Below are 14,804 nucleotides of genomic sequence, written 5' to 3'. Positions count from 1 at the left end.
TAGCTCTTCTTTAATTACTAGGCCACAAATAGTGACCGATAGAGAGAGAGAAGATAGGGGGGGGGGCTTTGCCCAGCAGTGGGACAGCATAGGGCAGCAATAAAAAAAAAGCAAAAAAAAAGTATTACACCCGCCTCCCTAGACTTTCCGCGTCAAACTCTTTGGCTTTACAATGTTATTATAGATTTACTAGCTTCCGCCCGCGGTTTCACCCTCGCCCTGAGATCACTGCTTCCCGTAGGTGTATGGTGACAAAAACTATTCTATATCCTCCCGGGTCTAAGCTGCCTCCCCTCTAATGTTCAGCTTAATCGATCAAGCTGTTCAGGCATGACTAAGGGATTAATTTTAACATATGTAGATAGATTATTTTCTTCTTTCCAGAGGACATAGTAGAGCGCGTGGACACGATAATAGTCCACTTCACGTTCCTGCTGTACCAGAACGTGTGTCGCAGCCTGTTCGAGCGCCACAAGCTGCTGTTCGCGTTCCTGCTGTGCGCCAGGATCCTGCTCGACCGCGGCGCCATCCGCGCCACCGAGTTCAACTTCCTGCTCAGCGGCGCCAAGCTTGACACTGTGAGTGGCTTGTACTAGGTCCCACTGTAGCGCCACAAGCTGCTGTTCGCGTTCCTGCTGTGCGCCAGGATCCTGCTCGACCGCGGCGCCATCCGCGCCACCGAGTTCAACTTCCTGCTCAGCGGCGCCAAGCTTGACACTGTGAGTGGCTTGTACTAGGTCCCACTGTAGCGCCACAAGCTGCTGTTCGCGTTCCTGCTGTGCGCCAGGATCCTGCTCGACCGCGGCGCCATCCGCGCCACCGAGTTCAACTTCCTGCTCAGCGGCGCCAAGCTTGACACTGTGAGTGGCTTGTACTAGGTCCCACTGTAGCGCCACAAGCTGCTGTTCGCGTTCCTGCTGTGCGCCAGGATCCTGCTCGACCGCGGCGCCATCCGCGCCACCGAGTTCAACTTCCTGCTCAGCGGCGCCAAGCTTGACACTGTGAGTGGCTTGTACTAGGTCCCACTGTAGCGCCACAAGCTGCTGTTCGCGTTCCTGCTGTGCGCCAGGATCCTGCTCGACCGCGGCGCCATCCGCGCCACCGAGTTCAACTTCCTGCTCAGCGGCGCCAAGCTTGACACTGTGAGTGGCTTGTACTAGGTCCCACTGTAGCGCCACAAGCTGCTGTTCGCGTTCCTGCTGTGCGCCAGGATCCTGCTCGACCGCGGCGCCATCCGCGCCACCGAGTTCAACTTCCTGCTCAGCGGCGCCAAGCTTGACACTGTGAGTGGCTTGTACTAGGTCCCACTGTAGCGCCACAAGCTGCTGTTCGCGTTCCTGCTGTGCGCCAGGATCCTGCTCGACCGCGGCGCCATCCGCGCCACCGAGTTCAACTTCCTGCTCAGCGGCGCCAAGCTTGACACTGTGAGTGGCTTGTACTAGGTCCCACTGTAGCGCCACAAGCTGCTGTTCGCGTTCCTGCTGTGCGCCAGGATCCTGCTCGACCGCGGCGCCATCCGCGCCACCGAGTTCAACTTCCTGCTCAGCGGCGCCAAGCTTGACACTGTGAGTGGCTTGTACTAGGTCCCACTGTAGCGCCACAAGCTGCTGTTCGCGTTCCTGCTGTGCGCCAGGATCCTGCTCGACCGCGGCGCCATCCGCGCCACCGAGTTCAACTTCCTGCTCAGCGGCGCCAAGCTTGACACTGTACGTTTAAACAACTTTATTTTCCCACTAGCTTCTGCCAGCGATGTCACCCGCATCTCGTGGGAACCTCAGCACGAACCCGGATCGCAGAACTATAGATGAATCGGTTATAATCCCCATTTTGGTCAGGCGATCTGACAAAGGTTGCGGGTAGGCACCTCTTCCAATTGGTCCTATTGGAAAACACTTGGGGGATCTAAGTTCAGCAGTTTACTGAAATGATGATGATGATAAATATTTTTTCCCTTATAGGAAGTAGAGAACCCGGACCCCAAGTGGATCTCTCCGCGCATGTGGATAGAGATACAGCAGCTGGCCACTCTGCCCACCATGGCCACGATACTGCGGGACTTCTCCAACAACGTCAAGTTTTTCAAGACTTACTACGACTCCTATACGCCACATAAGTGAGTTTTTATGAATAGAGCAAATAAATAAATGTATGTAAATAATGTCGGGACTCCTTTCCACACACGGTCGGTTAGCCCCATGGTAAGTTATTAATTAACTTGTGTTATGGGTGAAAGTCGCCGGAATACGCTGAGTGCAGGTCGCCTCCAACAGGTATCTGTGGAGATTTAAGGGAGAGGCCTATGTTCAGCAGTGGACGTTCTATGTCTGAGACGATAATGACGATGATGACTATTGGAGAACTGTCATAAAAGAAAATAATGTTTTCAGGTTGCCATATCCGAAGCCGTTGGACACCCAGTATGACACCTTCCAGAAGCTTCTTGTCCTGAAATGTGTTCGACCTGATAAGCTGATCCCAGGATTACAGGTAAACTAGAGACTTAAAAATACTTTTAAAAAGAGCTATAACTAGGTATCATGGCTCATCCTCATCTTCCGTGCCTTTACCCAACTATATTGGGGTCATTTTTCAGTGTAACCGGATCCAGCTGAGTACCAGTGTTTTACAAGGAGCAACTGCCTATCTGACCTTCTCAACCCGAGAAATCCCTTATGTGGACTGGTGTCAGACTAACTGACTTCTGACTGCCCGTAACGACTGCAAAGGATGTTCATTCAATGACAGCCGGGACCTACAGTTTACTGTGCCACCCGAAATACAGTCAATTGCCTAAAGGCATCATGGCTGATTGTCCCAGGATTACGTGGTGACGGGGCTGGGCGCTCGGTTCGTGGAGCCGCAGCCGGCGGACTTAGCGGCACTGTACGCCGAGTCCGACCCTCTCGCGCCCATCATCTTCGTGCTGTCCACAGGCACCGACCCGGCCGCCGGTAATGTAGACTCATAGTACTTTTTGAATGCCAGCTGCCACCATATCTAAATCAAAAGTCACTTATTCAAAGAAAGCTGAAAATCAGCACTTTTTGAAGGTCAAATTTACAGACAGCCCCAAAACGCCTTCTGATATTGATATCTGAAAGCGTCTGCACTTGCCGCTGCCGCTTCCCCAACTATGTTGGGGTCGGCTTTCAGTCTAACCGGATTCGGCTGAGTACCAGCGCTTTATAAGGAGCGACTGCCTATCTGACCTCCTCAATCCTGTTACCCGAGCAACCCGATACCTTTTGGTTAGACTGGCATCAAACTTACTGGCTTCTGACTACCCGTAACGTTTGCCAAGGATGTTCAATGACAGCCGGGACCTACATTTTAACATCCCCTCCAAATAACGGTCATTGGTATCCAAAATATACGAAGAAAGTACATACGAACTTAGAATACTTATATACCAGATCTACTGAAGTTCGCGGATAAGATGAAGATGGGCAAACGGTTTGAGAGCATCTCTCTAGGCCAGGGTCAGGGTCCGTATGCTGAAGCCATGATGAGGGTCGGCTGTGACTTCGGCAACTGGGTGTTCTTCCAGGTAACGAGAAAAGGATCTATTAATATTATCTTGGTAGTGCATTTATTTATCTTACAACATATTATTTACATTTTTAAATATTAGATTATAAAAATAAAAAAACATTATTATTATCTTTAATTATGGTAAATATTGTAAGTGTGACAAATATTTTTCATTTATTTCCTAAATTGCTACGGTGATTACAATTTTCAAATAGTAGACAATATGAAAAAAAAAAAATGGAATGTTTTGCTGCAACATAAAACGTTTTATTAAGTTTGTTTTATTTAAGTTCATGTTTCTAAAAACAAAACTGCTTGCAAAATATAAAGTCTTTAACACAACCTACGCAGATCATATTTCTGAGCTGTTTATATAAATGATTTATTAATTTATTTAAGAAATATTTCAGATTTTGCTTATTAAACATGTACTAGTTTTTTCGAAATAAGTTTATGATCTCATAATGTTACTTTTTACTGATTGATTAGATATGAGTGTGACAAAATCAGATTTTGTGCAAATATCACCCTTGTAAAAGACCAAAAGACCACATAACATTGTCACTTTGTTGTCCAGAACTGCCACTTGTCTCCATCCTGGATGCCTGTCCTGGAGCTGAACGTGGAACACATTCAGCCGGAGCTGGTGCACAAGGACTTCCGTCTCTGGCTCACTTCTACACCTTCTCCGTTCTTCCCCGTCGCACTGCTGCAAAATGGTCTGTGAATAAACTTTATTTCTTTACTAGCTGATCCCGCGAACTTCGTATACTTTAAACCTTCCTAGGACCTCCACAAAAATTTTAAAACCAAAAAAAGCCACATCGGTCCTGCCATTCTCGAGTTTTAGACAGACTAATGAACAGCAATTAATTTTTGTATATAAGATTATAATATCATAATTTATGTGACAAGGATATATTAACATTATAACTTATATGAAGATAATATACAAACTCTAAAAAGGAAGAGGTAATAAATTCGGATGTTTGTGTGTATTTCTACAATATTTTGATATTCTCCCAGGTTATAAGATGACAGTGGAGCCACCTAGAGGAATAAAGGCGAACCTGTTAAAAGCATTCATGAACCAAGTTCCTGACTTCATGGAGTACTTCCACTCACAGGACCCGAAAGTTCCTAATTTTAAGGTACTAGCCGTTTTGTTTTTTTCTACTATTCTCACAGAGCTAAACTATTTTACAGAGAATTTGTAGCTTACAAGAGCTGCCTATTTTGGATCTCGAAGTCATTAATAAAAATGACATAAAACTCAAAACTCACTATTGCATGTGTGAGTGACATTTTTATGAACGTTTGGAGGTAGCTTCACAACTGTTTACAAGAGAATCACTACATAGTATAACACAAAGTCGCTTTTTCTGTCCCTATACCCCTATGCGTACGTATGCTTAAATATTTAAAACTCGCAACGGATTTTGATACGGTTTGTTTAATAGATAGTGTGATTGAAGAGGAAGGTTTGGATGTATAATAATATCCATTGTGCGAAGCCGGGGCGGGTCACTGGTATTTCTATAATTCGTCCGCAAACGCCTTCTTTGATAAATGGGCTATTTAACACGTAAGAATTTTTCAAATCGGACCGGCAGTTCCTGAGATTTACGGGTTCAAACAAACAAACAAACAACTTTTCAGCTTTATAATATTAAGTATAGATATCAAGCTGTGATTATATCTTACTTCCTAGTGGTTGCTGTTTTCCCTATGTCTATTCCACGGCGTGGTACTAGAGCGGCGCAAGTTCGGGCCGCTGGGGTTCAACATCCCCTACGAGTTTACGGACGGCGACCTGCGCATCTGCATCTCGCAGCTGCACATGTTCCTCAACGAGTACTCCGAGGTGCCGCTCAGGGTGAGTGGCCTTCTACTTACTGTTCAACATCCCCTACGAGTTGGGAAAAGGCTCGGAAGACGATGAAATAACTCATCATCCTCATCCTCCTGCCCTTATCTCAATTCTATTTGGGGTCGGCGCAGCATGTTTTCTCCTTCCATACTCTTCTATCTGCCGTCATCTCACAAGTATCATTCTTTCTTACCATACCTACTTTCACACAATCCATACATTGTTTCTTTGGTTTTCCTCTTCCACTATATCCATCCACATTCATACTCATCATCTTCCTCACAACATGATTCTCATTCCTCCGCATCACATGCCCATACCATGACAGCCGGTTTCCACGCAGTTTTTCTGATACCGGCGCTACTTTCAGACTCTTATATACTCATTCCTCACTCTATCCATTCGCGTAACGCCACACATACGTAAGGCTGCCTTTTAAGTTCTGTCGTTTGGTAACCTCCCGCGATTTTTAAAAATATATATATATGCTATTTGAATCTTTTTGAATTTAGAATTCGAAAACAAAAGAATGTTTTTAAATAGGTCGAATAGTTTTATTGTATCGTCCATTCAAAGGTGACAGGTCGGTTGCAAAAATGGAAATGTGTAAGGAAAATTTGAGTGCGATAATTTTCTACAACTTTAAAAGGGGATTGTCGCGATTTCAGTACTAGAAAGAGATTAATTCTGTATTTAGTGATGTAGCACCATTCCTTAGGACCGCAGAACGCTGATATTTAGAATTTCAACCTGGGCACTCTAGCTTCAGTGACAAGCCTCGTGAAGGTCGTCCAAAAACCGCCATGATGCAAGTTTATATCGAGGCTGTGCGGCAGCTAATCCTCGCAGACGGACATGTAGCATATGGTGAAATAGAGGCATCCGTGGGCATTTCAGGGACCACAGTCAAAAATATCCTACACGAAGAACTTGGCGTAAGATAGATGATCTCTCCATGGATACCACATTTTCTTAGCGACGACCAAGAAACAGCCCTAGTAAGTTGGTGACGTCAAACTCTGCAGCGATTCGACCGAGGAGAGTCAAAGCAGGTCTATGATATAGTTAGTGATAACAAGTCCTGGATATACGCTTATGATCCGGATTCTAAGCAGCAGTCAGCTGTCTAGGTCTTCCAAGACGAGCCAAAACCGACCAAAGTCGTACGCTCGCAAAGCACTTAAAAAAAAATGGTTGTCTCGTTTTTGGCAAAGGGTGATCGTGTCGCCACTATTGTACTAAAATATCGCGACATGGTTACCGCTGACTCGTATACCATTGTTTGTTTGCCAAAAGTCATCACCGAATTTAGAAAAAACTATCCAAGACTTCGAATGATACTGCACCATGACAATGCAAGTTCGCGCACCGCCCGCCAAACACCGATGTTTTTGAGTTCCCAAAATGTTGTAATATTGGATCATCCACCTTACAGCTGTAACTTAAGCACTAATGATTTTAATACATTAACCAAAATTAAGAAAATTCTTCGTGGACTACCTTTCAGCACACCTGAAGAAGCTGTTGACGTATACAAATCGGCCGTTTTGACTACCCCCACTTTGGAATGGAATAAATATTTAAAAACTGATTTGAATGCATGCAAAAGTGCATTAAATATCGCTAAGTATTCTTAAAAAAATAATAAACGGTAATAACCTATTGGATTATCTATACTTATTTCAAACGACACAACTTAAAAGGCAGCCCTCGTACCTCTAATGTGAATGCAATAACTATAGTCGTATATTTCCCAGATGTTAACGTACACGGCGGGACACATCAACTACGGCGGCCGCGTGACGGACGACTGGGACCGGCGCTGCCTGCTCACGCTGCTGGCGGACTACTACACGCTGTCCGTGCTCACCGACCGGTACACCTTCGACGAGAGCGGCGCTTATCGACAGGTTACACACAATACTGTTCTGTACATTATTTAGATAAAAAAAAGTGCGGCCAAGTGCGAGTCGGAATCGCGCACGAAGGGTTCCGTACCATTATTTAGAAAATGAGCAAAAGAACACGTTTGTTGTACGGGAGCCCCCCAAAATATTTTATTTTATTCTAGTTTTCAGTATTTATTTAGTTATCATCTGTGAAAATACCAAGTCTCTAACTATCACGGTTCATGAGATACAGCCCGGTGACAGACGGGCGGACGGACAGAGGAGCGAAAACAATAGGGTCCCGTTTTACCCTTTCAAAGTCAAAGTCAAAGTCAAATCATTTATTTCATTTAGGCTTTCACAAGCACTTATGAACGTCAAAAAATATAAATAAAGTTGATTCTAGTTGCCCATTCCAAAAAAAAAAAAGTCGTGGTGGCCTAGTAAAAAAGTCGTGGTGGCCTAGTGGGCAAAGAACCAACCTCTCGAGTGTGAGGGCGCGGGTTCGAATCCAGGTCAGGCAAGTACCAATGCAACTTTTCTAAGTTTGTATGTACTTTCTAAGTATATCTTAGACACCAATGGCTGATAAAAAAGGTGAAGGAAAACATCTTGAGGAAACCTGGACTATATAGTCTGAAATCACCAACCCGCATTGAGCAAGCGTGGTGATTAATGCTCAATCCTTCTCCCTGTGAGAGGAGGCCTGTGCCCAGCAGTGGGACGATAAAAAGGCTGTAACTGCCCATTCCAAAAGTAGCTTCCTATGGAGAAGAACGGGCAAGAAACTCCATGGTTACTCTTTTTAAAAATAATAGGTATTACAGATTGTATGTATTGATACATACTATAATAACATGCAAAGATCATGTAGAATCACAATAGACAAAGAATATGAGAATAAATAATAATAAAAAAGATTAAAATGCTACATGGTGTTCACATTTACAAATCAGTTTATATTTTTGTACAAAGTTACAAACAAACAATCAAAAGAATAACACAATCTTACTAGCGGGTGTAATTTTAAATTCGCTAAAATTTGATACTGTCAGTGCGTCCTATGGAGCAGGACCAGCATGTTTCCAAGCATTTTTATTTTGAATATAATCTTCTAATTTATAATATGCGTTTTTACAAAGTGTGGCTTTTATATGAGCTTTAAACCGCATGTCATTTAGTTCTAGAATGTTGTCTGGTATTTTATTATAACATTTGACACAATATCCCATGAAAGATGTATGTACTTTAGATAGTCTAAACTGCGGGATGGCTATTTTATTTTTATTTCGAGTGTTATAATTATGTCTATCACATATTTTATCAAACAAATGTAGGTTTTTCCTAACATACATGATATTTTCATATATAAATTGGCAAGGCAAGGTCATAATATTAATGTTTTTAAACAGTTCCCTAAGAGATTCACGACCACGTAAGTTGTACAGAACCCTTTGGGTACGGAACCCTAAAAACAGCCGAAAATGAGCAGTTTTTACAAGCTTTTATTTAACTTGCAATGTATGTATGTATGTATGTATGTATGTATGTAACTATGTGTGTTCGGGTGGAATTTTACAACTCAATTTTAAGGCACTTGCCCTCAACCGATTGAGCTGCAATTTTGCATACATGTTTAGTTTGGATGACAATGCATGTTAAGCTATGTGACGTCATCCTAAATCCAACATGTCTAAATATACAAGATGGCGGACTAGTTATTTTTAAAGTACCTATACAATATGGGTATCAAATGAAAGGGATTGACAAGTAGAACACATCGCACTTTACGAAATAAAAATCCAAGATAGCCGCCGCTACAAAATGGTGAATAACCTATTTTTTTCAATCCCATCCATACCTATGGGTATCCCATGACAGGCAAGTAGAATAAAGTGCACTTTACCAAATCAAAACTAAAAAGTATAAAATAAATTGAGGTAAAAAAATCTTTAAAAACAAGCTTTTATTTAAATGCGCTAAAAATAAAAAAATAAACTTTTACTGTAACTTTACTGATTTATGTTTTAAAAGCTTGTCGCGATTTTACTAAGAAAGTAAATACGAGTACTTAAATCTCGCGACAAGCTTTTAAAACATAAATCAGTAAAGTTACAGTAAAAGTTTATTTTTTTATTTTTAGCGCATTTAAATTTCAACTTTAATTTTGCAAAATACGGCTCCTCGTAACTCATTACCACTTTCTATGTTTTTGTTGGGAACAAGTGGTAGAACTGATCCGAAACAGTTGTCGTATAGTGACATATAAATAGGAAAGTAAATGTTTTACACTTTCAAACTAACGGTAAAACGGTTGAACCGATTGAGATGAAATTTGGCATAGAGATAAATGGTACCGTCGAGACAGAGATAGGAGATGACGTAATCGCGGGTGAAATCTAGTCTGGTATGAATTATTGCTACTTTTAGTCACTAGTCAGTTCCATAGTTTACTAGTAAAGTATCAACTATCATGTTACAGCAACCCCCGGCTGCAAACATAGAAGACTACACGAAATACATCCGTACTTTACCTCTGAACGATGACCCCTCGCTGTTCGGCCTCCACGCCAACGCGAACATCAGCTACGCCATGACCGAGACCAACTACAACCTCTGTGAGTGACCACGTGACGTACACACTGACACGACTTCTTCAACAGGTTTTCAACCAATAATATAACAGTAGTAGAAGATTAATGTTCCAGGAAAAAAATGTACAAATACGGGTAGTTGCACCATTTAACTATAACCAGACGTATAATCGCCGCACATTGGTCAAATGTGAGATTTAACAGCTAAAATGGTTCAGTTACCGTATTTTCTAAAGACCGCAATCAATTAGACCGCATTATACTTAAACTAAGCTCTTGCAATCGGATAAACAAACAAACTGGGTGTTTGATCTATACTATCTATACTAATATTATAAAGCTGAAGAGTTTGTTTGTTTGTTTGAACGCGCTAATCTCAGGAACTACTGGTCCGATTTGAAAATTTCTTTCAACTGCTGGCTACTTTTTATCCCGGTACGGGAAGTAGTTCCCACGGGATGCGGGTGAAACCGCTGGCAGAAGCTAGTTAAGAAAATAAAGTTGATGTTTTGCTAACTTTTACGTAGTACGTAGTTTTACTTTTATGTATAATACCTACTGTTACAATATATCGTAAATTCTCTAGTCACACTCCGCGACCTTCAGCCCAAAGAGATAGCGGCAGGTGAAGGTGCGTCCATAGAGCAGATCATAGAGAACGCTGCGAATGACATCATCCGCGTTCTGCCCAAACCACTAGACGCCGAACATATTGCTACCGCGTAAGTTTATTATTATCAAAACGTATACCACCTTATTATAAAACGTGGTTTTGAAAAAGTACCAGGTTTAAATCACCGTCCCCAACAAAGTTAGTGGACTAAACTACTATTAATATTTTTTTTTACTGTAGCACGTCGCTTAAAGCAAATCTTGATTCGATCCATGGTTGTTCCGTGGATTGGTGACCATCTTGACATGGCGATTTACTCCATTTTTAGGCACGTTAAATTGGAGATTGCGGCTTTTATTTTTACATTCTTTCTTGGCAGTTATCAATTGCAGTATCAAGGAGGTCAGATAAGCAGCTCCACCATGTAACTAAATAAATATCATCCTCCGAGCCTTTTTCCCAAGCATGTTGGGGTCGGCTTCCAGTCTAACCGGATTCAGCTGAGTACCAGTGCTTTACAAGAAGCGACTGCCTATCTGACCTCCTCAACCCAGTTGCCCGGGCAACCCGATACCCCTTAGCTAGACTGGCGTCAGACTTACTGACTTCTGACAGCCGGGACCTACAGTTTAACGTGCCATCCGAAACTAAATAAATAAATAAGTAATATATAAATGAAATCTGATTATGTACAGGTACCCGGTGTCTTACAAGGAGTCTCTGAATACGGTGCTGATACAGGAAGCTAACCGCTACAACAAACTGCTGGGCATCATAAGCACATCGCTCAAGTAAGTACAATTGTATTACTCAACTAAATTCTTGACACATACACATGACACATGTAGCGAATACTCTTCGTGTTAATAATACCTTGTTTTTACATACCGACTAGCGCAATGTTCCGTGACGACAAGAGGTTTCTTGAAAAACTGATAAAATGGGTGCATTACATTTTTGGAATTGAAAACTTTTATTAGAAGCTCTATTTATACCTACATAAGGCTGATAATTGACCAGCTCGCTCACGATTTCAAATTACGATTGTAAATGATTACAGGGATTTACTAAAAGCTCTCAAAGGTTTGGTGGTGATGTCTGAGGCTCTTGAGAATATGGCCGACAGTCTGTCCAAAAATATAGTGCCTGGCATGTGGAGTTCCATGGCGTATCCTTCGCTCAAACCACTGGGTAAGTTATTCCGTAGTATTTACAAGTTTTATTAATACAATTATGACTCAATTATTCTTTCGAGCCTTTTTTTCCAATTATGTTGGGGTCAGTTTCCAGTCTAACCGGATGCAGCTGAGAACCAGTGTTTTACAAGGATCGACTGTCCTATTTGACCTCCTCAACCCAGGTACTCGGGCAACCCAATACCAAGACTGGCTGTCAGACTTACTGGCTTCTGATAACCCGTAATGACTGCCGAAGATGTTCTATTGCTATTCGAAAATAAAATCTATAGTTTTGTCGTTACTTGTGTTGTTTTCTTGTTTATGACACTTTGAATGTCATTGCTATTTATTTTTAATAACTTTGGCCGTAAAACTTCCCCGTTTTTCTAAGCAAACGTTGACAAATGACTTAGTCCATGCCGTTATGGGATAGCCTGTATCTCATCTTCGTTTGCCGTACACCAGAGACAGGACAGATAATCCGATCTATTTTTTGAAAGATGTTTTTACTAAGATTGACCGAATTTTTGTAGGACGTGTGCGTAGCTCTATTGTTAACAGTGTGTTCTATTATTCTTCTATAAAAATCGGTCGTGGATGCGCAGCCTTATCAAACCATATATTCCTTTCATCCAGCTGCATGGGTGAAAGACCTGTGTCTCCGAGTGCAGTTCATGCAAGAGTGGGCAGCCAGCGGCATCCCCAAGGTGTTCTGGATCTCTGGCTTTTACTTCCCCCAGGCGTTCCTCACCGGCGCTCTGCAGAACTACGCCAGGAAACATGTCATAGCTATCGACACGATTGCTTATGCTTTTGAGGTATGTATTTAAATAAGACATTTATTCGGCACAAATAATAACAGACACAAGTAAATTGACCATTCGTCATCATCCTCCTGCCCTTATCCCAATTTTGTTTGGGGGTCGGCGCCATGTTTTCTTCTTCCATACTGAGACTATCTCCCTTCATCTCACAAGTAACGTTCTTTCTAATCGTATCCACTTTCACACAATCCATCCATCGTTTCTTCGGTTGTCCTCTTCCTCATTACACAAATAAATTGACCAAAAAATTAAAAAATAAATGGGTACACTATACAAATTAACACGACAACAAAATAGAATAAAATAATATCATTATAAACAGTAACTTTTACTGAATTATAATTATACTTAACGACATTTCATTGTTCATGTGAGTGTTGGTGTCTTGTATGTGTGTATATTTATATTTTTGTTTACTTGTTTTATCAGGCACTACAGCAGGCGCCGCAGAAGAAGCCGGAGGACGGGTGCTGCGTGCGCGGGCTGTTCCTGGAGGGGGCGCGGTGGAACAGTGGAGACATGTCGCTCGAGGAGAGCAAGCCCAAGGAGCTGCACACGCGTATGTACCACTATATACCTGCTTATTTACCGGTCAAACTAGCGACCCGCCCCAGAACCCCAGATTACAAACTTTCCCCACTATTTAATTAAATAATATTTTACATAAAACTTCCTCTCTAATCAATCTATCTATTAAAAAAACACATCAAAATCTGTTGCGTAGTTTTGAAGATTTAAGCTTACAAAGGGACATAGGGATATAGGGACAGAAAAAGCGACTTTGTTTTATTCTAGGTATGAAGCGATGACTCTTGATCGCGCGATAGCGATCAACCAGCGTCTTACTTTATTTTAAAATCGTTTAATGCGGCTAAAACTAAAAAAAAGTGTTTAGCCTTGTGATTTCCTAAATTGATTAATCCTCAATTACTAAAATCTCCACGACACCAATTATACCAAATATTTATTGTCCCCCCCAGAAATGGCGATTCTCTACATGAAACCGGAACAGAACCACCGTCTACAACAGAATCTGTACGAGTGTCCCACATACAAGACGTTACTGCGGGCTGGTACTCTGTCCACTACTGGACATTCCACCAACTACGTGATGACCATAGAGCTTAACACGCATAAACCGCAGTCGCATTGGATCAAACGAGGCGTTGCGCTGTTTTGCGCACTCGATTATTAGGCCATATTTCAGTATTAAATGCAATTTTCCTAACTTCATATGCTTGCTAATAGTAGAAATACACGATAAATAAGTTGCGCAATTTTGCGCAATAACTTGATTTAGTACTTTTCTTTGATAACTGTTCGTGGTTACTATTAATAAATACCCATTGATAATAATGGAATATAATAAGTTTTGGGCAATACTCTGATGGAAATTCACATACCTACAAGACGTTATGCTGTTTTGCGCTCTCGATTATTAAGTAAGGTTTTAGTATGAAGGCTATTTATCTTACTCTATATGTATTGTTAATGGTAGAAATACACGATAAATAGGTTGCGCAATTTTGCGCAGTAATGTTAATTTAGTCTACTTCATTATAACTGTTTCTGGATAACATTAAAAAACATGTGCCTAATAATGATTAATAAGTATATGCCCATTTCAAATAATGATAATATCAGTTTGCGCAACTTTGCGCAATGCATGATTGGAAACACGGCTATGTTCTTACAATATACTTGATAAATATGCAATAATCTGTATTCATGGCGTTTTAGAAATGCTTTAAACATTTTAAAACCAATGTTATAATTAAAACGACTTTGTAACGAGAATTTACTGTTGTCAGTAGTTTTTTTGTTATGTAAAATGATTTTATATTATGATGTTCTATTGTTATTTGTGTTAGTGTTTTAATAAATAAATGATTAATTGTTATTTACTTGTTTTATTTGGTACTTGACATAAATACTGCATCTGCCCTTTCTGTATTAAGAATTTCTTGAAGTGTCAATTCCTTTTTCAATGAAGATATTTTTAAAATAATCAATAGAATTAATAAGTTATTTTTCCCTTAAAAACTTTGCTTATTTTCATAAAAAAATAGCAAAATTGACTGTCTATTTTTGATTCGACACGCCATTATAACTACTACCGCAGCGCCCTTTGGTTCGTATCGAGTGCTTCCCGAAGACGCTCGCAGTGACCAATAGATGGCGTCCGTCGACCGCCAAGGACGGACATAGTACTCTTCCCGCCGCGCGCCGTTCGCGTTGTGTCGAATATAAATCGCTCAGTGTTAAATTCTGGTTTAATAAAAAAAAATCGGGAACAAATATAATG

General features: G+C 41.4%; 1 protein-coding gene across 1 annotated transcript in view; it reads left to right on the top strand.

The window, feature by feature from the left end:
* The window catches only part of LOC124636077 (dynein axonemal heavy chain 1-like), a 94,384-nt gene extending 79,985 nt beyond the window's left edge, over positions 1-14,399 (top strand). Inside the window, exons 71-86 of the mRNA XM_047172028.1 lie at positions 385-578; positions 1,959-2,113; positions 2,388-2,487; positions 2,819-2,951; positions 3,414-3,547; positions 4,109-4,250; positions 4,558-4,682; positions 5,243-5,407; positions 7,159-7,311; positions 9,773-9,908; positions 10,471-10,606; positions 11,193-11,288; positions 11,558-11,688; positions 12,312-12,493; positions 12,929-13,058; positions 13,480-14,399. Coding sequence (XP_047027984.1) covers positions 385-578; positions 1,959-2,113; positions 2,388-2,487; positions 2,819-2,951; positions 3,414-3,547; positions 4,109-4,250; positions 4,558-4,682; positions 5,243-5,407; positions 7,159-7,311; positions 9,773-9,908; positions 10,471-10,606; positions 11,193-11,288; positions 11,558-11,688; positions 12,312-12,493; positions 12,929-13,058; positions 13,480-13,694 — 2,327 coding nt within the window. The 3' untranslated portion in view covers positions 13,695-14,399. The remainder of the gene's footprint in view (positions 1-384; positions 579-1,958; positions 2,114-2,387; positions 2,488-2,818; positions 2,952-3,413; positions 3,548-4,108; positions 4,251-4,557; positions 4,683-5,242; positions 5,408-7,158; positions 7,312-9,772; positions 9,909-10,470; positions 10,607-11,192; positions 11,289-11,557; positions 11,689-12,311; positions 12,494-12,928; positions 13,059-13,479) is intronic.
* Positions 14,400-14,804: the final 405 nt, after the last annotated feature.

This window comes from Helicoverpa zea, chromosome 13 (assembly GCF_022581195.2).
Source record: "Helicoverpa zea isolate HzStark_Cry1AcR chromosome 13, ilHelZeax1.1, whole genome shotgun sequence".
In the NCBI taxonomy this organism is placed as follows: Eukaryota; Metazoa; Arthropoda; class Insecta; order Lepidoptera; family Noctuidae; genus Helicoverpa; species Helicoverpa zea.
The sequence above is the reverse complement of the archived record's forward strand: the minus strand, read 5'-3'. Positions and strand labels throughout refer to the sequence as shown.